This window comes from Sphaerodactylus townsendi, linkage group LG10 (genome assembly GCF_021028975.2).
Source record: "Sphaerodactylus townsendi isolate TG3544 linkage group LG10, MPM_Stown_v2.3, whole genome shotgun sequence".
NCBI lineage: Eukaryota > Metazoa > Chordata > Lepidosauria > Squamata > Sphaerodactylidae > Sphaerodactylus > Sphaerodactylus townsendi.
Window position 1 is genome coordinate 87,634,111 of NC_059434.1, and position 27,759 is coordinate 87,661,869.

At 51.5% G+C, this 27,759-nt stretch overlaps 1 protein-coding gene across 1 annotated transcript in view; it reads left to right on the top strand.

The window, feature by feature from the left end:
- The window catches only part of DYSF (dysferlin), a 132,878-nt gene that overhangs the window by 41,457 nt on the left and 63,662 nt on the right, over positions 1–27,759 (top strand). The window contains 8 exon segments of the mRNA XM_048508779.1: positions 478–542; positions 545–619; positions 9,220–9,313; positions 9,513–9,590; positions 18,804–18,985; positions 20,304–20,444; positions 23,480–23,509; positions 25,043–25,069. Of these exon segments, the coding sequence (XP_048364736.1) occupies positions 478–542; positions 545–619; positions 9,220–9,313; positions 9,513–9,590; positions 18,804–18,985; positions 20,304–20,444; positions 23,480–23,509; positions 25,043–25,069 (692 nt within the window).

Here is a 27,759-nt window from a genome sequence, read left to right on the forward strand (position 1 = left end):
CTCTTGACAGATGGCCATCCAGCCTCTGCTTAAAAACCTCCAAAGAAGGAGACTCCACCACACTCAGAGGCAGTGAATTCCACTGTTGAACAGCCCTGACTGTCAGGAAGTTCTTCCTGATGTTTAGGTGGAATCTCTTTTCCTGCACCTTGAATCCATCACTCCTGGTCCTAGTCTGTGGAGCAGCAGAAGATAAGCTTGCTCCCTCACCAATATGACATCCCTTCAAATATCTAAACAGGGCTATCATGTCACCTCTTAACCTTCTCTTCACCAAACTAAACATCCTCAACTCCCTAAGTTGTGGTTCTCTCTCTCCACTATGGGCTGCTGCTGCTCTTTATCGTATCATATTGGTTCGGTTCAGTTTGTTTGGATACAAGATCGGATTGAGAAATATCAATAAAAACAAATCCACGTCCCTTCCTCCTTTCTCTTGCATGCCAGGAGGAGTGTGAAGAATACGGCTTGACTGAGGTATACCTCTCTCTGTTGGCTGGAATTCCCACCTGAAATACCATAAAGCGGATTCTTTTAAGCGCCCTTGCGTTGGAGGCGCCGGATGGAGCCCCTGGAGCAGACAGGAGCAGCCGCTGTCTTTGCGCTGGAAGGTGCCCTGGTAGGTGCCAGCAAAGAAGTCTTGTTCATGTCAGACTGAGGCTTTGTGTGGCCAGACCCAAATTCTGACTTAGAAGGGTTCTTTCCAGTCCTGGCTCCTGTGCTGAACTTGGGTCCTGAGGGGCACCAAATCTACACCTTGGGTTGGGGCCTGAAGTACCAGGAAGAGCCAGTGGGACTTAGTGGTTAAGAGAGGTGGAGTCCGGAGAACCAGGTTCAATTCCCTGACTCTGATCTGGTGAACTGGATTTCTAGCCCCACTCCCCGCAGGCTTCCCGCAGGCTTTCAGAACTCTTTCAGCCCCACCTTCCTCACAAGGTGCCTGATGTGGGGAGAGGAAGGGAAAGGAGCTTGTAAGGGTCTTTGAGTCTTGTTACAGGAGAGAAGGGGTATAAACCCAGACTCCTCCTCCTCCTCCTGCTCTTCTCCTCTGTAAGGGCAGAGGGCCCAACTCTTGAACAGTTCAAATTGTTCTATCAGTTCAAGCAAGGGACCGTACAACCATTGTGTCCTCTGTTGGGGTTTGACTCAGACCTGGTCAGGGATGGTGCAAGTCTAGGAAGTGAGCTGTATGGCCAGCAGCAGTGGTCAGGGGCCAGCCAACCCCCCTGCAGCCCTAAACTGTTGCTTGGGGGGCTCGGCTGGAGGCCAGAGCCTGGCTGAATTCCCAGGCCTGGCCAATCCACAGGCTTCCTTCTGCTGCCAATGATCCACATCCCTTGTAGGCCTGAAGGCGACAATACAACCTCCATCGCATTGGCTTGTTGGTAGGGCTGCCATCTCTAACCTGGAAAATTCATGGAGGTTGGGGCGGTGGTACCTGTAGAGGAGGAATTTGGGATGGGACTCTGCCTGGAATCATAGAGTTGGAAGAGACCATCAGGGCCCTCCAGTCCAACCCCCTGCCATGCAGGAACACACCATCAGAGCACTCCCGACAGATGTTCATCCAGTCTCTGTTTAAAAACCTTCTAAGAAGGAGACTCCACCACTCTCCGGGGTAGTGCATTCCACTGTCGAACAGCCCTTTCTGTCGGGAAGTTCTTCCTAATGTTTAGGTGGAATCTCTTTTCCCGCACCTTGAATCCATTACTCCTGGTCCTAGTCTCTGAGGCAGCAGTAAACAAGCTTGGTCCCTCTTCGACATGACATCCCTTCAAATATTTAACCATGGTTATCATGTCCCCCCTTAACCTTCGCTTCTCCAGGCTAAACATCCCCAGCTCCCTAAGCCTCTCCTCGTAGGGAATGGACTCCAGACCTTTGACCATTTTGGTTGCCCTCCTTTGGACATGTTCCAGCTTGTCATCTATGGTATACCATAGAGCCTGCTCTGTGAAACTGTCAACCTCTCCAAGGGAACTGACCTCTGTAGTCTGGGGGCAGTTGTAATTCCATGAGAACTTAGAGTTGCCAGACAGTGCCTTGCAACCAGCAAGAGGGTTGCAGATATTGAGGGGGGGGGGGGCTGCGATGCTGTCTTTGACATCACTATCATGCTGGCTTTCTTAAGACATTGGATTTCACAATCTCTTGGCTTTTCAGGGAGCAGCAGTGGCGTAGGAGGTTAAGAGCTCGTGTATCTAATCTGGAGGAACCGGGCTTGATTCCCCGCTCTGCCGCCTGAGCTGTGGAGGCTTATCTGGGGAATTCAGATTAGCCTGTACACTCCCACACATCCCAGCTGGGTGACCTTGGGCTAGTCACAGCTTCTCGGAGCTCTCTCAGCCCCACCTACCTCACAGGGTGTTTGTTGTGAGGGGGGAAGGGCAAGGAGATTGTCAGCCCCTTTGAGTCTCCTGCAGGAGAGAAAGGGGGGATATAAATCCAAACTCCTCCTCCTCCTCCTCCTCCTCCCCCTCTTCCCCTCCTCCTCCTCCTCCTCCTCCTCCTCCTCCTCCTCCTCCTCCTTCTTCTTCTTCTTCTTCTTCTTCTTCTTCTTCTTCTTCTTCTTCTTCTTCTTCTTCTTCTTCTTCTTCTTCTTCTTCTTCACAGCACTTCCGGTAAAAAGAGCCGAAGTGACACAGACGGCTCTAGGAGTTGACAGAACCTCAGTGGTAAAAGCATAGAGTTTCCAGCAATTCTTAGAACTGCCCTATATTGCTAACACTATTTTTTTTTTAACCAGAAGAGACATCGTGTGTGGCACTGTGGCTTTTGCAATTTTTTCTCCAACGGGAGCAGGGGGCAGGGAATCCCTTGCCCTACCAGAGACCCCCTAGGAGAACTCCAGTTTCTGTCTGGAAGTTGGGAACTGCATCTGTTGGCGCTCCCTCGACCAGTCCCCCACCTCAGCCGTGAGGTTCCCGGTTCAGGCTCGGGAGTCCTGGCAGGGGTCCCCCATCTAGATGATCTCATGTATGAAAGCTGCCCCCTCCTGCCCGGCCTGCCTTTGAGCTGTGGAGACACTGCTGAAACGAAGGCTACCGTGAGGCAGGAGGCTGGCAAAACGCCCCACAGCCCGGCTGCCTCCCCCTGCCTCCAGCCTCCCCCCATTTATTTTCTTAACTAATATGCTGGCTTTCTTAAGACATTGGATTTCATAATCTCTTGGCTTTTCAGGGAGCTAATGGGAACCAAAGGCCCCGACACAAAGGCTCCATTATATTCCCCCCAACCCCAGCCTCTGGATTTTCCTTTATGCTAAATTTTGTCCTTCCCTTCTTTTTTGACATTTGGACTAAGTTTTAAACAACTTAATATATAACATTTAGTCATGTGGGGTTTCAGAAAAAATATTTTTTGGTATATTCTCATTCACCTTGAGAACGGGCCAAGTTTCCCTGCCGTATCGTCTTAACGACACGCTCCGAGGAGCGGACTGGCCCTTTGACGTCCCGGGACGGGTCTTGCTGGGCCGCTGCCCTGGTGGTTGGGAGCTGGCTGAGCCAAGTGCCCCACCCCACCCCCACCCCAGGCTGCCAGTGCCCAGGGACCACTTGGGTGGGACACTGGCCACAGCGGTCTTAATGGTGTGTGTCGACTCACCCCGTGGCTGCCGGTGCTGTAATCGCCTGGTCTCACTCAAGGGCTGCCTTTACATCTGAGAAGTTGGCAGAGGGACAGGCAGAAATGCACGGGTAGGGAAGCTGACAAGCAGGACCAGAAACTGTCAGGGTTGCCAGGCTCCAGGTAGGGCCTGGAGATCTCCCAGGATTCCAGCTAATCTCTAGAGATCAGCTGCCCTAGAGAAATCAGATGCTTTGGAAGGTGGATTCTGTGCCATTATACTGGCTGATCCCTCCCCACCCCAAACCTTGCTCTGTCCAGACTCCGCCCCCAAACCTCCAGCAATTTTCCAACTCGGTGCTAGTAACTGGGGGTGTGCTGCCTATGGGGACATGGGGTAACCTGTGTCCCCGGGTGCACACAGACCTGGGCGCCAGCACCAGCATTGGGCAGCAGACCTGGATGCCGGCACAGGCTGAAGGTGGTAGACCTGGGCTCTGGGTGGTAGACCTGGGCGCCTACGGTGGGGAGGGGCAGGGAAATTCAGATTTTTGTCTCTGGGCTCCATTTTCCCTAGATACGCCTCTGCTGGCAACCCTGCACAGTTGCCTTGGAAGGAACCATATTCATACCAAGCAGGGATGAGCTAATGGGCCATGAGCAGGATTGGACCACTGTGACCAGAGCACTTTCCTTCCTCATTCTGCACCCTAAGGGGGCGCCAGTGCACAGACCAAGAGGCTTCTTGCTCAAGCACTGGTTGGCTCCATCGCGAAGTGGAGCTGCTGCTGGACCCCCATTTTGCTGGGGTATCCTTCCGCCACTCGTTTAGCATGAGGCTGAGCCTAACTTTGTCCACTGCCTTAATCAAGAGCCTGTGGCCTGCCTTTGTCTTTGAAGCTGCCGCATGCACAGATCTGCCAGCTCTTCAACTTTGGACAGGAGATGCCCGGCTTAAAGGAAAACAACCGAGGCCTCCAAACTGCACGGCGCTTTTTAAACGAGTCCAGCTCCCTCTCCAAATTGAGCTCCCGCAGGCTTCAAATGTGATGCTCCCCACCACTGCTATGTGACTATGAGGAAAGCGGGTCCTTAAGAAATATAGTATATAGTTTGTTGGGTACCCGCCAGTGGTGACCAAACCCTCATCTGTGCTCCCCGACCTCTGCTCACACTTAGCCAAGCTGGGGGAAGTGTTGGCGGAGGAAATGATGTCATGCAAGGCAGCAGTGACACTTCCAGGGGAAAGTTCTGGAAGTGACATTACTGTGTTGAGCGACTCTTTAGGAATTCCCCCAATCAGTGGCATTTACCATAGAGATTGGGGAATTCCTAGACCTGGTGACATAATTTCCTTCTCCAATACAAGCTGTTTCCCAGAATTGACATTGCTGCATAGAACAGACCTCCCCATTTCCATACCCTGCCCCTAAAGCTGCACCATTTCTCTGAGCCAGTCTTTTAGTTTGGCCCTCAGTATTCCTTCCTGTCTTGGCAGGAACACCTCACAGCCTTTCTTTGTTTTGGCCAGATTGATGTTAGTATTTCTATTTTAGAGTCGCTCCGTATGTTCATCAGTCTTTGTCTCATCCTTAATTTCAAATCAAAGTCCCTTGGGAAAAACTAAAAACAAATTCACAGTCTATTGTCAAAGGCTTTCACGGCCGGAATCACTAGGGTGTTGTGGGTTCAGCTAGTGATTCCAGCCGTGAAAGCCTTTGACAGTATATTTATCCTTTATTATTACTGCTCATTAATTAATCGGGAGCAACAGCCGCAGAAGGCCATTGGCGATCGGGAGGTGATCGGGAGCAACAGCCGCAGAAGGCCCTTGCTTTCACATCCTGCATGTGAGCTCCCAAAGGCACCTGGTGGGCCACTGCGAGTAGCAGAGAGCTGGACTAGATGGACTCTGGTCTAATCCAGCAGGCTAGTTCTTATGTTCTTATGTTCTCCTCTGAGCTGCCTATTAGCTCAAATCTTAGATCTTCCCAGAAGACCTCACAGGTGAGTCATAGCAGCATCAAATGTGCGCACTGCCACGCCCAGACCAGGATGTGCTTTGATAAAAGGGGAAGGCTTGATGTGGTAGGAACTGGGTCTGGCAATCTGGTGCTTGGTTCATTAGTGGGATGTCAGGCCTCTCTTGATGTGGTGGCCAGTGGACAATGACTCCTCCAGAGTATATGGACTGTCCGTGAACTCAGATCCGGTCCCCAAGCGCCAGTGCTTGAAATTCAGGCTAAAGCAGCAGAGAGCAGCTGTGGAAAGGCCAGGGGTGGTGGGGAGGCCAAACAGTCGGTCGTGTGGGTGTGTTTGGTTAAATCCAGGCGTGGCTGTACTTCTGCGTGGCCGGGGCTCTCCAGAAAGCTTCCAAGACCAGTGTCCACGCCCATTGCTTTTGGAGAGACTATAGGATCCGTGGTTGAACGATTCACCAGGCTGTGGGTTTTCCTTTAAGCAAACGCAGCCAGAGAAAAAAGTTTGGGGATGCGCACAAGCAGGAATCGGGGAAGGAAAGGAAGTGGGGGTGAAGGAAACTTGGGAGACTTGCTTTTAAAATGTCCACATGACCTAATTATTTTAAATGGATGGAGCTGCAAACTCCAGGGTTTCCTGCGCAGCAATAGGAAGGTAATTGCTATTCCTGATGCGGTTTCTGGAGGACTCTTTGGACCACCTGAGGTCCTGACACGTTCCTGGGACCACGCAGGCCCCTCAGGTGTCTGGAAAATTCATCCTGGATGCTGTTTCCAAGCCGTCTCCAGACATTTGATAATTGGAAATATTGAAAGATGGGTTCCACATTAATTCAGAACGCAGCGCTCGGCTTTTAGCTGAGTTGTTGCATTGAAGAGGTGATAGAAGTCCCTGCTATCAAACCTCTTGCAAGAGCTCGAGTCTTCTTTGGATTTGGGGGTTTGTGGTGCCCCATTCACAGAAATTCTGCTCCGTGAATGTTATTGGCCAAGGGCTCTGGGAAATACATCCAGCACCTTTCAGAACATAACTAGATAACCAGGGGCGTAATGAACGTGGGGCAATGCAGGGCTTTTGCCCCAGGCACCTCGGCTATCATCCCCGCCACCCAAAGGGAAAAGCAGCTGGGAAAGAGGCTGGGACAAGGCAGCGCACACGCGCGCACACACACACACACACACACACGGTCTTGTCCCTGCCTCCAGTCCCCTCCCGGCTGCTTGCCTCACTGTCCTCTGCCTCCACTTGCACCCCCTGCCTGGACTTAACTAAAAGGACTCAGTTTGGCTCCTGGACTCCGCTGCCCCAGGAAGACCTGTGGAGGTTGCACTGAGGCCGCAGAGCCTGGATGGGGGAGGGAGTAATGTCAGGGCTTGCCCTGGGTGCCATGTTTAGGTCACTTTGGTCCTGTAGATAAAGACCTAAAGGCTAAGGTTTGTGGGGAGTGAGAGTTTGACTCTTCGCCTGACTTTGCTGTCCAGCTGTGGGGATGAAAGAAAAGGCCTGGTGGGCTGGACAGCAGCATATTCCTATCCAGAACTGACCCTGAAAGTTCTATGGCTACCAATCTTGATCCTCCTTGATCTGAGATTGCAAATGCCTTAGCAGACCAGGTGCTCAGGAGCAGCAGCAGCAGCAGAAGGCCATTGCTTTCACGTCCTGCATGTGAGCTCCCCAAGGCACCTGGTGGGCCACTGCGAGTAGCAGAGAGCTGGACTAGATGGACTCTGGTCTGATCCAGCTGGCTTGTTCTTATGTTCTTATGTTCTAACTGGCCAGTGAGACTTACTTCTGAGTAAATGTGCACTAGATTATGCTGCATATGGAGAATAATTTTGTTCCAGAGATGCTTGGGATTTTTGGGGCAGTCCAGATGTTTGAAGGTCATGCACAGTAATGGTGCCTCACCCAACAGGAGATCCCTGCCAAGACATGCTGACCTGCTCAGTCCCAGACTGTAGGACCCAGAGGTCTTTTCGGCACCTATATATGCAGGCATGCCCTGCTCTGATTGGCCCAATCTTGTCACATCTCGGAAGCTGAGCAGGGTCAGATATATCTCATATGTGGATGATTGGCTTATTTGCACTTATCTTGCTTATCCCATATTTAGTTATAACCTATTAGATATCCAGATATGATGATGTGATTATAACAGATTGGCTTTGGTGGCCTACCTGGGCTGTGGCCGGGAGGCCTGGGCAACCTCTAGCAGGAGTGTGGCCACCGGAGGTCCCTGCGGGGGGCTGGCCAGCCCCCCCGCTGTGCTTCTTGGCCACCTTCCCCCCCAACACTTCCTGACTTGGGAAGTCTCCTCCCCGCCCAGGGAGCCCCTGGGCTGGCGCTAAAAGCCCCAATGACACTCCTTCTCCCAGGGTAGGGGGAGCGAGGGGGCTTTTAACAACCGGTTTGGCCGAACTGTCTGAATCCCACCTCTGCTTTAGAGAAGAAGAAGAAGAAGAAGAGTTTGGATTTATATCCCCCCTTTCTCTCCTGCAGGAGACTCAAAGGGGCTTACAATCTCCTTGCCCTCCCCCCCTCACAACAAACACCCTGTGAGGTAGGTGGGGCTGAGAGAGCTCCGAGAAGCTGTGACTAGCCCAAGGTCACCCAGCTGGCGTGTGTGGGAGTGCACAGGCTAATCTGAAGTCCCCAGATAAGCCTCCACAGCTCAGGCGGCAGAGCTGGGAATCAAACCAGGTTCCTCCAGATTAGATACATGAGCTCTTAACCTCCTAAGGCTGATTTTTTTCTATAAATATGCACTCCTGTGGCAAGTAAATTAGATTTCTCTGGCCGGACGTCTCAGAAGAGGCATTGGTGAGATGTTTTGGGTAACTTGGGCTTTTTGATAACCTCATCCTCTGGCCGCAAATTCTACATTTTAATCACTTGCTGTGTAAAGAAGTGTTTGCTTTTGTCTGTCCTGATTCAAGGTCATTGGATGCCCTCAGGTTATAGCATTTTGGGAGAAGGAGAGAAAGTTCTCTTGATCCACTCTCTCCGCCTTGTGTATAACTTTATAAACCTCTATCACAGTGATGGCGAACCTTTTCGAGACGAGTGCCCAAATTGCAACCCAAGACCCACTTATTTATCGCGAAATGCCAACACGGCAATTCAACCTGAATACTGAGGTTTTAGTTTAGAAAAAATGGTTGGCTCCAAGGCGTGCGTTACTCGGGAGTAAGCTTGGTGGTAGTCGGTGGCTTTGCTTTGAAGCAAACGTGCAACTCTTCCAACGGGTGAATCACGATCCTAGGAGGGTTTACTCAGAAGCAGGCCCCATTGCCAGCAACCAAGCTTACTCCCAGGTAAAGGATTGCGCTTTAGTACTTCGCATGAAAATCAGTGGGGTTTAACAGCGCTTAACAGGGTTACCTACACTGCTTCCCCAAAACTAGGTCTTAGGTTTAATGCTAATAATGTCGGGCCTGGCGGCCCAGGCCAGCCTAGATATGTCTTGGGAAAAGGGGCCCAGGGGCACTCTGTTTGCACGTGCCCACAGAGATGGCTCTGAGTGCCACCTCTGGCACCCATGCCATAGGTTCGCCATCACTGCTCTATCATATCCCCCCTTAGCCATCTCTTTTGTAAACTGAAGCGCCCCAGACCCTTCACTCTTTCCTCAGAGGGAAGGAGCTCCAGTTGCCCTTTTTGATACTTCTCTAGGGTGGAGTGACGGAGGACAAGAATGACGACGGCAAATCAGTGTCCACGCTCAACTTTGGTGTGAATCGGCCAACCATTTCCTGCATATTTGACTGTAAGTGACCCTCCGCTGGGAGCCTGGGGGGTTTCTCCTCTGCACCAGAATACTAGATGACCCTGGAGAGAGACCAGCTGAGAACCAGTAGGGTACAAAGCAGCAGAATTGGTTCAGGAGGAACTTGGGTTCAAATTTCCAGTCGACCACGAAGCTCGCTGAACACAGTGAGTTTTCTCCTTTGTTTTTCTCATTGCAGACGGGAGCCGCTACCATCTGCGCTGCTACATTTATCAAGCGCGGGATCTGATCGCTATGGACAAAGACAGCTTTTCAGGTGAGCCTGCCCAGGCTGGTCCCCAAACCTAGCGATTGTGGACGCCTCCTGGTCAGCTGTAGGCTGTATGCCAGCACCCAGTGCAATGCAGATGTCCTTTGGCTCCAGTCTGACGCAACAGGAGTGGTGTTGCTGTTCTCCACCACCACCCCCTCCCCCACAACTGCACCTTTTGGGAGGATTTGCCAAGGAAGCCAGAGGAGTGCAGCCGTCCTCATCAAAGCGTGGTAAGCGGTGCAGGCCGCCCATGACTTTGCTTTGCCTGGCTGCCAAGCGAGGGGCGGCCTTCTGGGGAAACCGATGGGAGTATTTCCATTCCGCTTTGCAGTTTGAACTTCTGACTCGGAGGAGCTGTGAAGGTGGCATTGGCTGAACGTCCCGGCCTTCAGCTTCCCCAACAGGACAGGCCCCCAGAACTTGCAAAAGGACCCTTAACCTGGATGGCTCCTTAAAAGCGGACAAAGATTTGGCGGTCGTCGTACCGGTAGATCCTCTTTGATCTGAGATTGCAAATGCCTTAACAGACCAGGTGCTTGGGAGCAGCAGCAGCAGAAGGCCATTGCTTTCACCTCCTGCAGGTGAGCTCCAATGGCCTAATTGGGCCACTGCGAGTAGCAGAGAGCTGGACTAGATGGACTCTGGTCTGATCCAGCTGGCTTGTTCTTATGTTCTTATGTTCTTATGCTCAATCAGGCCACGGGTGGTTTCTGCACAGCACACGAGTAACGCGTGTCATGTCTTATTATGGAGGCCAGTTTCCCTGGTTTGCCTCCGCACTGGAGATTTCACCCCTCCAGGAAGCAATTGCGAACAGTCTGGGTTGCTGTGGCTCCTGTGGTTCCTCCAAAAAGATGTACAGTGATTGTTGTGAAGTCCGGGTTGGGGGAAAGATTTCAGGGACGAGCCCTGTGCAGAATTCTTCCCCAAAACAGGACAAATAGCTTCCTCGGCCATATTTGGGCTGTGTGGAAACCACCACGGTTAGCACTGGCAGCTCAGACTGGCAGCTGCTCTTCAGGGCCTTTCACTGGGGAAGAGCCGTAGCTTAGTGGTAAACCACCTGTTTGACAAGGAGAAGGTCCTAGGTTCGATTCCTAGTATCTCCAGTTACATAGTCAGATAGCTTATTTATTTATTTGAAACATTTTTATACCCTAAAAGGTGCTGTGTCACCTTGGAGAGCGGCAAGACTGACCTTGGCTCTTTCTCCACAACCAAAATAAAATGTTTTGAGGCAGGAAATAAAACGTTTCCTCCGTGGAGTTCTGCATGTGGTTTGTTTTCCCTGAAAAGTTTTAATTTCAGCCTGAAAATGTTTTACTTGCATTCTCTTCTTTAGCAATTCTTTTGTGGAAATGTTTTCACTTTGTTTTCGCCGCAAGATCGGCGAATATGGCAGCCTAGAGATGGCAAAAGCGCTGTCCCCAGGCCACCGATACTTACAGGCGCTGAAGCGCATGGCCGTGCCGCACGCCTCACGCTACGCCTCGACCGCCCCTTGAAGCCGGCGTTTCCCAATCAGCCAGAAGCGTACGATTTCAGTTGGGGAACGCTTGCCGTGAAGCCGCTTGCCAAGCTGAGCGGGCTTAGCGGCTTCAAGGCGCTTCTCCCCACTCCCTCATGGCGCCACCTTGTCCGGGCCTCGGCGTCGCCCGAGCCTGGGGACTACCACAAGCTAATATCGCCCCAGCCCCGCGCTCTGGGAACGGCCCGGCGCAGGGCTTGAGGGAGCGTGTCCCCAGGCCTCGGCGGCGACGCAGTTGGAGAGCTCCGAGGACCACGCCGGTCGCCGGGCGATAGCGTCAGCGGCGCCGGCATCCAGCTCTTTCCAGGACCGTCCCGCGTGGACGGTCCCAGCCGCTATGGGTCAGCGCAGTATGTGCCTTCTGTAACCTAGCGGCTTCGCCTCCGGCAGAAAAAAAAAAGGCCATAGTTTTCACTTGCTGCGTGTATCTCCCTAAAAGTTCTCCCACGCCGCCCTGCAGACCCCAGGTTCCTCCCCACAACCATTTTCTGAGCTCTCTACCAGCTCGCCTGTTTATTTTCGTCATTAAAAAATATTTGGGGGTTTTCAGTGTTTGAAGCCTTGTGCTCAGAACCCACGAGAACCACAGAAGAGGCTCTGAAGCAACGTAGCATTGAATCCACAGAGAATTTTTTTTAAATCCTGGAACAATCACAAAGTGGCGGGCAGGAATTTTTTCGAGGGGATGAGTGCAGACAAATGGGGGGTGGGTGGGTGGGATCGAAAACATTTTGCAAACACTTTGGTGCCTCATTTTAGGGCTGCTCCAGAGAGCCATGATCATGTTGCACTCTGCTCTTTGGGAAAAAAAGGGGAGCGTAACTGATAAATAACAACTTTGGTACTGGGGCACACAGAAGACAAAATTGCTTTATCCCAGTGATGGTGAACCTTTTTGAGACCGGGTGCCCAAACTGCAACCCAAAACCCACTTATTTATCGCAAAGTGCCAACATGGCAATTTAACCTGAATACTGAGGTTTTTGTTTAGAAAAAACGGTTGGCTCCAAGGGAGTAAGCTTAGTAGTAGTCAGTGGCTTTGCTCTGAAGCAACCGTGCAACACTTTGAATGGATGAATCACGACCCTAGGAGGATTTAGAAGCAAGCCCCATTGCCAGCGACTGAGCTTACTCCCATGTAAAGGATTGCGCTTTAGTTCTTCCCATGAAAATCAGTGGGGTTTAACAGCACTTAACAGGGTTACCTACACATCGTGCCCAGCGGCCTAGGCCAGTCTAGATGTGGGGCTGTTCTCTTGAAGGGAGAGAGATTCCCCCCCCCCCCCGACAAACTCTGTGCACACGTGCCCACAGAGTGGGCTCTGAGTGCCACCTCTGGCACCCGTGCCATAGGTTTGCCATCACTGCTTTATCCACTCTGACCCCCCTTAACTCCCCTCTTCTTCCATATTGAAAGGAAACTGCCAGGCGAAGTTGTTACATTTGTTTTTTTTTTTACCAAAGAAACTATTCCTAACAGAGAGAAATCCTGCGTACAGTGGCTTCTTTGCAAACAATACTTAAGCAGATAGTTTTTCAAAACACTCTTTAGAAAACTTCAAAATGGATGATAGTGAGTTTTTGCGAGTTCTGGGGAACTTGTTGAAATGCACGCACTTAGCTGGGTGCCCGGCTGTGGGGCTGTTCTCTTGAAGGGAGATGGGGCTGCATCCACCAATTCCACAAGGCCAGCAGTTGTGGGCCAAAACAAATGTGAAGCGGAGTGTTCCATGAATGGGCTCCCGAGGGGGTGCTGTTCTTTCCAAAACCAGGAGCGCCAGCATGGGCCTGCTGTTTGTTTTTTCTTTAAAGCCCGCTGAGCAGCTAATTCATGAAATGTCCACCCATCACGTTTCTCAATGTTTCAGAAGACTGGGAAATGAAATTTTCCTCTGGCTGACTTTTTTTTTTTAAATGCGCACACTTGGACTTTGTAGTAAAGATGGCAAATTGTAAGCAAATGTGCTTTATGACTTCCAAGCTGGGATTCTTGAGTGCAAGAACAATACTTTGTCTGCACAAAAGACTCGATGGCAGCGTTCCATTTCTGGTTTACCGGGAAATGTCATTCGTCGGGTCTGAGACGCTGCTGCTGCTGCTGCCCTGGGTAGAAAATGGTTTGCAGATTCTCAGCTAACTCCGGGCAGGAGCTCTTTGTGAGGCCTGGGCAGGCATATCCCGCAAGGGAGATTCTAGCAGTCAAGTTTCTGAGCAGTTTGCCCTGTAGCAGGTCAGACTCAGGAGCACCCATTGGGGAATTGTGTCATGAGCTAGTTGCGTTGAAGGGAGCTGCACATCTTCAGCTGCCTGGAGACACACCGCAGATTGGCCAAGAACCCACGGCCTCTCACCACCACTGCATTCTGGAGATCTGTGGGCCTTTTCCCACTTACCTTAAGCCCCGCGCTACTTGAGGAGAGTAGCGCGGGGTCCCCCGGCACTCCCCACGAGAGGGGCGGCGACAGTGCAGCCGCCCCGACGCTGCCGCTGCCACTGCCGCGCCCCCTCAACGCGAGGCATCCCTGGCGCTCTTGCAAAGGGCGCCTTTTGATGACCCTGCGCAGAGCGCGGGGTCATGGGGATGCCCCGGCACGCGCCAGGGATGCCGCGCGCTGGGAATTGTGCGCAGCGACAGCGGCCGAGGGAAAAGTGGGGAAAGGCCCTTTATCTTCCTCCTGTGCTGCTGGTGTTTCTTTCCCTTGAATTGGAAAGCACCCCCAGCTATGTACCTTCCCTGATTTATCAGATCTGGCCTGTAGAGAGATGCAGGCCACGCTTTCTCCCTCTAAGCAGACAGCCTGCAAAACTAGCTCAGGGCATGAACTGACTTGGAGGGTACGAAGGTGAGAGGCGGAGGGTAGATGGAATGGCTCTCCTCACCCCATTCCTTGTGGCAGGAAGGAGGCTGGGAATCTCTCCGAGAGCAAATGTCCCTGGAAATGTCCCTGGCAACAGCCAGCCACCACCACTCGGGATCTCTTGAGAACATTTAGACGTGGAGGCCATAGACACCAAGTGCTCCAGAAGCTAGTCTTAGGATGGTTCCCAACTCCAGTGTGGTGCTTGGAGATCTCCAGACAAGAGTGATCCGTTCCCTGGAGGAAGAGCCACCGAGGAGAGCCAGCATGGTTTAGTGGTTAAGAGAGGTGGACTCTAATCTGGAGTGCTGGGTTCGATTCCTCCACGTGAGCAGCAGACTCTTATCTGGTGGGTTTGTTTCCCTGTTTCCCTGCTCCTCCATATGAAGACTGAATAGGTGACCTTGGGCCAGTCACAGTTCTCTCAGAACTCTCTCTGTCCCCTCCCCCCACCTCACAAGGTGTCTGTGGTGGGGAGAGGAAGGGAAAAGGAGTTTGTAAGTGAACTCTTACCTGGTGAACTGGATTTGTTCCTGCTCCTCCACATGAAGCCTGAATGGGTGACCTTGGGCCAGTCACAGTTCTCTCAGAACTCTCTCTGCTCCCCCCCCACCTCGCAAGGTGTCTGTGGTGGGGAGAGGAAGGGAAAAGGAGTTTGTAAGTGAACTCTTATCTGGTGAACTGGATTTGTTCCTGCTCCTCCACATGAAGCCTGCTGGGTGACCTTGGGCCAGTCACAGTTCTCCCAGAACTCTCTCAGCTCCTCCTGCCTCACAAGGTGTCTGTGGTGGGGAGGGAAAGGCAAGGCAAGTATAAACCACTTGGAGACTCTTTATGGTTGAGAAAAGTGGGATAGAAATCCAGATTCCTCCTCCTCCTCCTCTTCATGGCAACACATCCACACGGCGCTCTCCCAACTCTGCCCTACCTAGGGCCTGCCCCAAGTCCCCAGGTATTTCCCAGGGCAGAATTGACACCCCTGATTTCAACAGGCCCCCTTTCCCAGCCTGGCCCCCAGGGGCTCCTGGGGTTTAGCAGACCGGAGTCTTCTCCGAGCATGGTGTTCTGCTTGATGCTGCTAGTGGGCAGCGGCAGAGGAGGCTCTCTCTTCTCCAAGGCTAGTGCAGGAATTATGAACCTGCCGACCAAGTGAAGCAAAATCTTTTCAGGCGAGCAATCGTAAATGAGGGGAGAAATCACTCAAATCTCTTTCGTCTCTTTCTGGCAAACTCTTTGCTCTACCTTCTGCTGGACTGTGTGGAAGTTGTCCAGGTCAGGGTTTATTTTGTCAGGACTTTTAGATCTACCCTGGGCCCTTCTTCACAGCGCATTCGGTCTGCTCTTGGATCCCCTCTGCTGGGAAGCTGTTCTTCCCCTGATCCCAAGGTGGGATCCCGCAAACATTCCTCCGCTTCCTCTCCAGCCGGCAGGATCTGTTCTCTCTTCCACTTCCGTGACGTGTCTGTTCTTTCACCTCTTCCCCTGTTTTGCCCTGAATTCAACCCATCCCCAGAAAGAGTGATCTCACCCCTCTTGATTGGCCAGGCTGGATGGGTGTTGCTCTTTTCGGGTGGATGCTGGCCAATGACAACACAGGCGAGAGACATATACTATGTGGAACTGTGATTTGCCGCTGGCTGAACACAGCATAAAGGGAAGGAGGCTTTTTTGCGGTTATGAAAATAAAACCTGGTCTGGATACAAAGCTGAAACAGAGGGGCTTTTTGAAGGCCTCGAAGTTCTGTTTATGGCAGCGCATTCAACCTTCCTCTTGGTTGGAACTGTACAAACCCCCCAAGAGCCAAGCATGAGATGTCCTTCCCAGCGGGAGGTCTGCCTCTGCTAGCTGATCATATCACAAACAGTCTCCGCGCTCATTAAAAATCTGCATTAGCTGAGATGCCCGGGTTTGCGCAGGGGGAGGGGGGTGAGGTGGGGGAGGGGGCGCACAATAGCTCTGCATTGTGACACAGAACGGGCAGCAGCCTGGCCTGGCTCTCTTAAGAACATAAGAACATAAGAACTAGCCTGCTGGATCAGACCAGAGTCCATCTAGTCCAGCTCTCTGCTACTCGCAGTGGCCCACCAGGTGCCTTTGGGAGCTCACGTGCAGGATGTGAAAGCAATGGCCTTCTGCGGCTGTTGCTCCCGAGCCCCTGGTCTGCTAAGGCATTTGCAATCTCAGATCAAGGAGGATCAAGATTGGTAGCCATAGATTGACTTCTCCTCCATAAATCTGTCCAAGCCCCTTTTAAAGCTATCCAGGTTAGTGGCCACCACCACCTCCTGTGGCAGCATATTCCAAACACCAATCACACGTTGCGTGAAGAAGTGTTTCCTTTTATGAGTCCTAATTCTTCCCCCCCAGCATTTTCAATGGATGCCCCCTGGTTCTAGTATTGTGAGAAAGAGAGAAAAAATTCTCTCTGTCCACATTTTCTACCCCATGCACAATTTTATAGACTTCAATCATATCCCCCCTCAGACGTCTCCTCTCCAAACTAGTCCCAAACGCTGCAGCCTCTCCTCATAAGGAAGGTGCTCCAGTCCTTCAATCATCCTCATTGCCCTTCTCTGCACTTTTTCTATCTCTTCGATATTCGACATAGCTCCATGAGGCAGCGCCTTCTTTGGCTAGAGGCATAAAAGCGGCTGACAAACTCCTTTTCCCTTTTTGGGTGGATGCTGGCCCGTAGAGAAGCTCCTTTCCAATCTCAAAGCTCCTGGCTTCAGCTTATGATGTTAATTCTGTTGGAGGTATATATGGGTTAGGAGCTAGAAAAGGTTCCTAGGATGTGTCAATCAAGATCAAGTGAATTCATCCCACAGAATTCCCTACTATCACGTATGGGTGTGAATGTTGGACAATGAAGGATGCCGACAGGCAGGAAGTGGATTCCTTTGGAATGGGGTGTTGGAAGAGAGTGTTACGGATACTGTGTTCCGGATCCAATCAAACTGAACTGTCCCTAGAAGCTAAAATGACTAAACCGAGGCCACAGTCCTTTGGTCACACACTGGCTCATTCCGCACATGCAGAATAATGCACTTTCAAACTGCTTTCAGTGCTCTTTGAAGCTGTGCGGAATGGCAAAATCTTACGAAACGGTTGGCTGAGAAGTGGCTGGTATGGCGGGAAGGGGCCACTTGCAAACAGTTGTGAAAGTGGCTTTGAAAACGCATTATTTTATGCAGCGAAGGCCAATGAGGAAGATAGAGTCACTGCCTCTCTTCCTCGCACACGCAAAATAATGCGTTTTCAAACCACTTTCACAACTGTTTGCAAGTGGATTTTGCCATTCCGCACAGCTTCAAAGAGCACTGAAAGCAGTTTGAAAGTGCATTATTCTGCATGTGCGGAATGAGCCACTGTGAAAGATAACCATGCTGGGGAAAGTTGAAGGCAGCAGGAGGAAGAAGAGTTTGGGTTTTTGCCCTGCTTGCCTCTCCCGTAAGGAGTCTCAAGGCGGCTTTCCCTTCCTCTCCCCACAATAGACCCCTTGTGAGGGCTGAGAGAGTTCCAAAGGACTGTGACCGGCCCAAGGTCAACCAGAAGGCTTCATGTGGAAGAACAGGGAAACAAATCCAGTTCACCAGATAAGAGCCTGGCACTCGTGTCGAGGCGTGAGGAATCAAACCCGGTTCTCCAGATTACAGTCCACCGCTCTTAACCACTACTGCATGGATTCTATAAAGGAAACCCCTGCCCTCAGTTTGCAAGACCCGAACAAGGCTGTTACCAATAGGATGTTTTGGAGAACGTTGATTTGTAGGGTCGCCTTGAGGAGGAAGTGACTTCACAGCACTTCTCTCTCTCTCTCTCTCCCTCCCTCCCCTCCCCCCTCTCTCACATACACACCCTACACCCGTGGTGGCGAACTTTTGGCACTCCAGATGTTATGGACTACAATTCCCATCAGCCCCTGCCAGCATGGCCAATTGGCCATGCTGGCAGGGGCTGATGGGAATTGTAGTCCATAACATCTGGAGTGCCAAAGGTTCGCCACCACTGCCCTACACCCACACACAGGTTAGTATAGCAAAGTTGCCCAGTCATACAAGAAAGTTATCCCTGAATTACACTTCAAACAAGTATATTGAAAATAGTATAACTTAGGCCATTTCCGCACGGAGGTGGAAGTGGCTAGGTCGGCGTACTCGAACGGTCCCAGAAAGACCCATGCGAACGGTCCCAGAAAGAGCCGGGACGACGGCGCCGCAGAACGCCGTCGCCCGGCCAATCCGGCATGTCCCTGGGCCTCCGGCACATCGCCGAGGCCTGAGGACACGCCCCCCGGCCCTGCGCACCTGGGGCGTGTCCCCAGGCCTCGGCGACACGCCGGAGGCCCGGGGACAAGGTAAGAGCAGGGAGGGGTGGGGAGGCGCCTTGAAGCCGCTGCCGTTTGCACGGCAGCGGCTTCAAGCCGGCGTTTCCACAAAAGTGCGCTTTCCAGCGCACTCGGGAAACGCCGGCTTTGCGCCGGTCTGGTGGCACGAGGGCGGCGCGGCTGCGATGCAGCTGCACCCCCTGTGCGAACGGCGGCCTGGGGATGGCGTTTTTGCCGTCCCCAGGCTGCCATATTCCGCCCATGCGGAAACGGCCACACATTTATAGAGATAGATTTAATGCACATCTGTTCTGCCATGGAAAGAAGAGAGAAAAGCCTAATCTACAGGATACTACTCCGGCATCATGTGGCTGCAAGTAGGATTGCGTAACTTTGACAGGAGATACAAAACTTTTACTTGTCGATGCAGCTGCTCCTTGAAAGGTTGGCTGCAACCGGCTCTTTTTGCGTCACTGTTTTAATGATCGCGCTTGATACGCAGATCCCTACGCCATCGTCTCCTTCCTTCACCAAAGCCAGAAGACCGTAGTGGCTAAAAACACACTGAACCCCACCTGGGACCAGACACTCATCTTCTATGAGATCGAGATCTTCGGAGATCCCGAGAGCGTGGCCGGCTCCCCTCCCTGTGTTGTAGTGGAGATCTATGACCATGACACCTACGTAAGTATGGAGACTCCCAGGAGGCAGGTAAAGGGACAGCTGATTGCAATGCAGGGTGGTACCTGATTATACTACTCATGAGGTGTTTTTAAATCGGTGAGAACTTTGTGCACATATATATGTATATGGATGTATGTATATATGTAATCTAACTGAAATGCACAGACCCACAGAGGCAGTATTATATACGTTTGGGCTCAGTTCATCCCCCACTTGTTCCCATGAGGATTTGTCCAGAAGAATTCCCTGAAGGAAAGAGCAGTATCCACCCACCCACCCACCCACCCACCCATCCATCCATCTATCCATCCATCCATCCATCCATCCATCCATCCATCCATCCATCCATCCATCCATCCATCCATCCATCCATCCATCCATCCATCCATCCATCCATCCATCCATCCATCCATCCATCCATCCATCCCTCCATCCCATCCATCCATCCATCCATCCATCCATCCATTCATTCATTCATCTATGTAGCTAATTCCTAACTGTGTCCCTTGCCTGCAGACGCCTAAATCTGCAGATGAGGGGCACACTGACCCCAACAGATGTTTCTGCAGACTTAGGGGACCCCCTAGGTGCACAGAAAAATCTGAAAAATGGGGTTTAAATCCCTTTTTAAAAGCATTGTCTGCACATGGCCAATGTAGCTGAGCTTGCCCCCTGTGATCTTTGGGCCAAGCAAACCACATCAGATGCTCCTGGGCTATGCTGTCACCATGGCTACTACCAGGGGCTGCGGGGGGGGGGGGGGGACCTGGAGCTATGCTTGGTGGGGGGGTGGGATGGGATTCCCCTCACAAGATTTGCAGCCCCCCATTTGTAATTCCATAGTTCCTATCCCCTTTTTTTGTCACAGTGGCACATGTAACAGATGGGGACTTCTGCAGATAATCTTTGCAGTTTGGAGATGAACGCACATCCCAGTTATTTGTTCCTGTAGCACCAGGAAGGTGGTGGACAGAATAAGGGGAAAAAAGCGATAGCTGCCCCACTGAGTATCTGTGCACATGAAGCCGCAACACTGGAGAAATCGCTTCCCCTCCCCCCCCCCCCAATGGTATTTTTGTGCAGGAAGTGGCTTGGTGAGGAGGCAGGAGCTATTTCTCTCCCTGCGCCCATTCCAAGTCCATTTGGGATCTCCTTATCCAAAGAAGCCATTTCTCTGCAGCAGCTGCCTGGCTGTGGAGCACCCCCCTTGGATCTGGGGGATCCGGAGGACCAGCTCTCTAAAACAGTCCTGTTCAGTTTCATGAATGCAGAATGAACCAAACGCTCTTATGCGTGGGGTGTCTTCTCCTCTGCCCAGGGTGCTGACGAATTCATGGGTCGCTGCATCTGCAAGCCGAGCATGGACCGCACACCAAGGCTGTCCTGGTATTCCATCATCATGGGCAGCCAGAAAGCAGGGGAGCTGCTGGCAGCATTTGAGCTCATTCAGAGGGAGAAGGTGAGTCGGGGGGCTGGGGGGCGGGGGAGGTTTTTGGCTTGAGAAGGACAAGCAAGAAGTGAACAGGGAGGGGGGGGGGGGGGTCAGAGGCTATCAATTGTTTACATTATTTTTGGCTGAGGCACGGTTACCAGCGCCCTAGGGGTCCAGTGGTTGAAGGCACTTTGCACCCAGTTGAGGCTTGTTTTATAAGAAGAACATAAGAACATAAGAACAAGCCAGCTGGATCAGACCAGAGTCCATCTAGTCCAGCTCTCTGCTACTCGCAGTGGCCCACCAGGTGCCTTTGGGAGCTTACCTGCAGAATGTGAAAGCAATGGCCTTCTGCGGCTGTTGCTCCCGAGCACCTGGACTGTTAAGGCATTTGCAATCTCAGATCAAAGAGGATCAAGATTGGTAGCCATAGGTTGACTTCTCCATAAATCTGTCCAAGCCCCTTTTAAAGCTACCCAGGTTAGTGGCCATCACCACCTCCTGTGGCAGCATATTCCAAACACCAATCACATGTTGCGTGAAGAAGTGTTTCCTTTTATTAGTCCTAATTCTTCCCCCCAGCATTTTCAATGAATGCCCCCTGGTTCTGGTATTGTGAGAAAGAGAGAAAAAGTTCTCTCTGTTAACATTTTCTACCCCATGCATAATTTTATAGACTTCAATCATATCCCCCTCAGACGTCTCCTCTCCAAACTAAAGAGTCCCAAACGCTGCAGCCTCTCCTCATAAGGAAGTCTCTGTGTGTGTGGGTCTTGAGAAGGACAAGGGTCTCAGGTGGGGGAGGTGGGGGAGACAGTGAGCCAATATATTGTCAAAGGCTTTCACGGCTGGAATCACTGGAGGAGTGAGGAATCAAACCTGGTTCTCCAGATTAGACTCCACCTGCTCTTAACCGCTGCAGGACAAAGTTTGGGAATGGGAGGGAACTCAGCAGAGGAGTAAAGCCACAGACGTTGTCGTTTTTATCCAGGGTGGGTGGGTGGGCTGTTCTCTGTAGGCTGAAGATCAGTTGGAATTCTGGGAGGTCTCCAGTCTCCGCCTGGAGATTGGCTACCCCAGCTGGAAGGACCATTCCTGGAGACAGAGACAATCTTCCCTCCTCCAATTTCTCGCCTCTCACCCACCCGGCATAGAGAGACTGTTCAGCACAGCAACTGTTGTACCTTTGTATTGTCGAAGGCTTTCACGGCCGGAATCACTGGGGTGCTGGTGTCTGACCGTGTTCTAGCAGCATTCTCTCCTGACGTTTTGCCTGCATCTGTGGCTGAATGCATCTTCAGAGGAGATCCTCTGAAGATGCATTCAGCCACAGATGCAGTCGCAACGTCAGGAGAGAATGCTGCTAGAACACGGCCATACAGCCCGGAAACCACACAGCACCCCGCTGTTGTCCCTTTGCCGCAGTCAGGTTGAGGAGATGGGGAAATGAATTTTAAAAAGAGAAATACACGGGAAGGAGCTGCTTCCAGAGGAAACAGGAACCTTTTTGGCTGACTTCCACCTTCCCCTGCGATGTGTGGCAGGGAGGGAGGGAGAGAAGGAGGGGGCACTCTAGTTCCTGGGCCTGTTTCCATTAGGATGATGTCTCCATTAGCCGGTGGGAAGGGGAGATGGCTCCACGTCCAGCTCTGTGCCAGCCAGCCAGGTGGTGCTGTGCCACCGGGAGGTGCACGCGGAGTCCTTGCGGTGGAAAGGCGAGGCTGCCATGTCTGTGGGCAGCCCCTGCCAGCTGGCACATGCGCGTTGTTGAAGTTGGCGAGGGCCAAGAACGGTGCCTGGCTGGGAAAGGCAGCTCTGGTCTGGTCTTTGCGGCAAGAGGGAAACGGCTGGCAGCCGGGCCAGCTTTAACATCTTGGCAGCGGTGGCGGTGGGGAATTAAGTTGCAGCACACAGTTGCCCTGGCTTAACAGACAACAGTAGCACACTATGCTCAGCCCTGGACAGCAATGCAGCCGTGAAGCGTCTGAGCATGGGCAGATTCCGGCATTTGTTGCAATGTGAGAATCGGAGCTGGGAAGATTTCCAGCTGTTGCGTGGGGGAAACATTCAGAAAACACAAGCAGTTCTGGACGGGATCGCAGAAGGGCGCGAGCAGGGGTCAGGGAGCTCTGGACTTGCATGCTAGCACGATCGCAGACCGATTAATCAGGGATGGGGAAGTCAGAGCGGGCCCAGCGCAGTCTGGGAAGCCGTTTGCAGCTGGCTGTATTGATTCCTGGAAGGAAGGAGTGAGGGGGTGAGCTGACCCTCGTCCCATTTCCGGGTCCTCATCTTTCCTCCCTAGCTACTATTCCACTCCTCCTGAAGGCGGTGGTAGGAAGGGCAATCAAGTCGCCACTGACTTACGGAGACCCTGTAGAGTTTTCAAAGCAAGGGACGAATGGAAGGAGATGGCTATTGCCGGCCTTTGTGTAGCAACCCTAGACTTCCTTGGTGGTCTCCCATCCAAGAACTATCCAGGGCCGACCCTGCTGAACGTCTGGGATTTGACAAGATCCGACTAGCCCCGTGGTGGCGAACCTTTGGCACTCCAGATGTTATGGACTACAATTCCCATCAGCCCCTGCCAGCATGGCCAATTGGCCATGCTGGAAGGGGCTGATGGGAATTGTGGTCCATAACATCTGGAGTGCCAAAGGTTCGCCACCACTGGGTCACTAGCCTGTGCCGCTTGGGTCAAGACCTCCTTCCTCGTACAGTTTTTTTCTAATTCCCAGCTTCTGCATATTTCCGTGTACGTTTCTTATGCCCCAAACTGCAGATTTTTTTTCTGTGAACGTGAGACTGGCAAGAAGGCCCAAAGGGGCAAAACCTGCAAAAACAAGGGTTTGTTTTTTTTTTTAAAAAAATGATGTCTGTACCTTTGGAAGAGTGAATGTGACGGAAGTCGTTGGGGGAGCTACTAAATCCACGCTTCACTCTGTGGGAACACCTCCAGTGGGGGACATCATGTTGCTGTTTGTAGGTGAGAACCGGGCCTCAAGAGTGCTGTCTGTTCAGACCAGGGCAGTGAACTAATATTTGTGTTTCGCTTTCTCCAGCCGGCCATCCACCACATCCCTGGCTTTGAGGTAAGATTGTGATGCTCAGGACCTGCAGTGGAACTTTGCAGAACTCCAGAGGATGTGTGTATGTGCATGTGTAACCTCAGCTTGTGGGTTCTGTGGGGCAGAACTTGGAATGAGTTTGCAACAACAAATTTTAAAAACAAAATGGTTTACTTTCTTAACATATAACATCAACATTTAACATCACAGTTCAAGGTCCTGTTCAGGTTGCATTTTCAAGTACTTCTAGTTACAGTCTACTGATACTGCCAAGTCCAATTCTTCTTGCTCCTGAAGACTCCAAGGGCTTGGTGAACAGGATTCAACACGGTGAAGGTTTCCAGGAGAACTCTCACCCATTACAACCACAAAAAGAAACCCTGAAACAATAAACTCCAACATTTACAACATAGCAAAAATAAACAACTACCTTCCCAGTAGTTCCCAACAATATTGCAGTTACCTTAACAAGGTGTTAAGGGCTTATACAACCAAGATCCGAGTCTGGTAGCCTTGTCTCCTCCAACTACATGAGGTCTGCTGCAGCCTCTTGCTGCTTTGAGACTCCACCCCTTTCTGGGTCAACCCATTCTGAGCATGGGGGTTACACATGCAAACATCCATTTCCTCCCTCCTGTCATTGCAAGGCAATTGCTGCAGATATGCTAGCCCTGGCAACCAGTGGGAGAGCAGACATCAAAGGCTGCATGATGTCACTTCTGGGAAAATCTGGAAGCAATGTCATGCCATTCTAGGAACTGCCAGAAACTCTGTGATAAAACAATAGAGTTTTTGGTGATTCCTAGAGAGGAGTGAAGTCACTTCCAGATTTCCCTTGAAGTGATGTCATGCTGTCATTGACAGTGATTTTAATTTTTTCCCCTTCTCCTGTGGCTACTGGAGTGCCAGTGGGCAAGGCCAGCTGGGGCGCGACATCTCCCATCCCACAAGGCAATTCTAGGTGGGGCTAAACTTGTGAATGTTTGGGTTTCTGTTGTTCTTAACTAAGATGGAGGTGGGGAGTGAGGGTGGGGGGAAGCCCAATTTGCAGGTAAGAAGAGGACCTCTTGAAGGATCTTTAATTTACACAAATTACTGCAGGTCCCAGTCCCATCCCCTTTGCTGGGCATTTTTCCAAAATCTGGCATTTTTCCAAAATGTCTATGATAAACAGCTGTATAAATGTTGAAGGCTTTCACGACCAGAATCACTAGGGTGTTGTGGGTTTTCCGGGTTGTATGGCCATGTTCCAGTAGCATTTTCTCCTGACATTTCGCCTGCATCTGTGGCTGGCATCTTCAGAGGACCCAGAAAACCCACAACACCCTAGCTGTATGAATGGATGCTCACATCATATGTTAGAATTTGAGAACTGGGCGGCAGGATTTTTTTAGGCCATCAAGCTGAGTGCGGCTGCAAAATGCAAATGTCCGCTGTGAATGCTTGTCTTTTACATCATTCTGTAACAATAACTGCCTTCCTCCTTTTTCCCCTCCTTGTATCCTGCCTTCTCCATGTCCTACACGTCTCCTTGCTCAAATTGGGCCAACGGTGCAGACCGAGATGCCGACTATTTTGGATGAGGTGAGTCTTGACTTTTTATTTGGATGCTGATGATGTCAGGGGACTGCCCAGAGACCAGCAGCGAAGAGGAGAACATGAAAGCACACCTGACATTTATATAGCCAAGGCTGACTAAGCCAGTGGAAGTTATTTAGCAAGCCTTTATTGGCATAGACAACAGTACAACAACAATAATTTTTAACAAAGGATTAAAAAGCATATGCAATACAGGAAATAAATGTTAGGTCGAAGGAAATCTACTGGCGTTTAGTAATTTCCAGGAGAAAGTCTGCCACTATCATACAGAGAGAAGGATCAGGATTGTCCAACAAGTAGTGTAATCTAATTAAATTGGGGAGATGGGGTAAATGTAAAGGAGTAAGATTCACATACTTGGATCTGATTTCCTTGAATCTGAGACAGTGTAGTAATTGGTGGGCCAGAGATTCAACTGAGCCATCGTTACATGCGCACAATCTTTTAGCCTTTTCTTGCTTATTAAATCTGCCATGTAACAAGGCAGAAGGCATAACATTAAACCTGGCGAGCATTATGTCTCTCCTTTGAGCAGGGTAGCCAGTGGAAGTTTGGGTGCAAGATTCTTCCTTGTTCTTCCATTTAATTGTGAGCTCCTTGGTTGGGTGGTGAGGGGAAGGCAGTTATGTACAGGGCTGGCTCAGTGGGAATCAGGCCTAGTTCATCCGATTAGAGCCTGCTGCTCACATGGATGAGTGGGGAATCAAACTGGTTCCCCAGATCAGGGTCTGCCACTCTTAACCACTACCTCATGCTAGGTTTCTGCATATTTTATTTCATGTATTTTATCTATGTCGTAAGCCACACTGAGCACCTTAGGGAAGAAAAGCCACTGCTACATGTTTTAAATAAATAAACAAGAGCTCACTGCCTCCCCTTGGTCAGTCTTGAGGCTTCCATTGTGAAGTGCAATTGGGCATCAGGGTGGTTCAGCCAAAGCGAAGCAGGCACTGTTGGGCATGCTGGCCCCTCCTCCCTCATGGCTGCTCCTCTCCTGCATTGGAGTACCCCTCCCTTGAAACATTCTTGGTGAGTGAAGTGGTCTGTCTAGCTCATAGGTGTCAAACTCACGGCCCTCCAGATGTTATGGACTACAGTTCCCATCATCACCTGCCAACATGATGCTGGCAAGTGATGATGGGAACTGTGGTCCATAACATCTGGAGGGCCGCGAGTTTGACACCTGTGGTCTAGCTGAAAGCTTTGTTGGCTTCAAGCAGAGGCATATCTAGGGGAAATGGAGCCTGGGGCAAAATCTGAGGGGGCCCCCGGGCATTATTTTCCCCAGATATGCCTCTGGATCTGGCTGATAGCCCTGAACCACACCATTCCCTGGCCAAACACCAGAAAACTGCAGTGATCCAGGCAGGTCCAGCCGTCTTTCCTTCAGTCCCCAAACTCAGTGGGTGGTCATCAAAGAATAGGGACTTGAGAGAAGACGAGTGGGCCATGCTGGAGCCCAAGCCTTTGAAATGTGTGGTTCAGGGGGCGAGGCGTCCCCACTGCACAGGTTGCTCTCCAGAGCACGCCTTTCGGCCGTCAGGCCATCCTTCCCACTTGCCTGCCGCTGCCGCTGATGGAGAGCTCTTTGGACCTCAGCTGGCAGGCAGAGTGGGGGGGGCGATTTTTCACCCCCACGAGACCAAATGGCAACTGCCCAGGGACATTTGACCCCATATGTCCTCATGCGCAGTACACTCCTGGCTGCAAGAGGATCCTTTGCTCCCAACGTTGCCCGCGCTGAGATGTTCTCGGAATGATTTCTCTTGCTTTCTCCCCCCTTCCTTTTTGGCTCTTTTGGGACTGGTGTTCTCCAGCTGTGTATGGCCAGCTTCTACCACGAAGGGCTTCTCCAATGGGTATCATTTTCATTTTGGTCAAAACCCCTGCCCCTGCTCCCGCTTTTCTTTCTGCATCGCAACCATTTGGGGTCTGAGCGAACATGCCAGAGGACTCTCTCAGCAGCGCTATGCATGGAACCTCCATGTACAAAGGCAGTGTGTAGCTGGAGGTCACATGCTGAAGGACGCTAAAGGACAGCAGTCTCTGCAGAACACCATGTGGGCAGTGGTGGGATCCAAAAATGTTAGTAACAGGTTCCCATGATGGTGGGATTCAAACTGTGGCGTAGCGCCAATGGAGCTGCGCGGGGCGTTCCGGGGGTGGGGCATTCCAGGGCGGGGCTGTGGCAAGGACGCAGCCACTGCGCCGGTCCTTGGGCGGGAAATGAATGCACGCAGGCGCAGGCTGCCACGCACGCCGGTGCCCCTCCTGCTAGACTGCTTCAAGTTCTGCGCGCTACTGCTGAGAGGAGGGGCGTAACTAAGGCAAAAATCACGTGGCAAAATCACCCATTAGGAACCCCCTCTCGGCACACACAAATAATTAGTAACCTACTCTCGGGAACCTGTGAGAACCGGCAGGATCCCACCTCTGCATGTGGGGCTAGAAGGGGGCTGTGGTCTGGCCTTTCAGGCCTGTTCTTGCATCCCTTTCCCATGATACTTTGCTTTCTGGAGGATCTATTTTCACTGCTATCCCTACCCCTGAATCGGTTATGGAGGGGAAAAAATCCAGATTGAGAAAGGACTGTCTTTTTGGCATGTGCTCACACCCCACTCAGAGTTCTCTTTTTCTGCCTTGCCTTGCCTAACCCCCGTCCGCACTCATCCCAA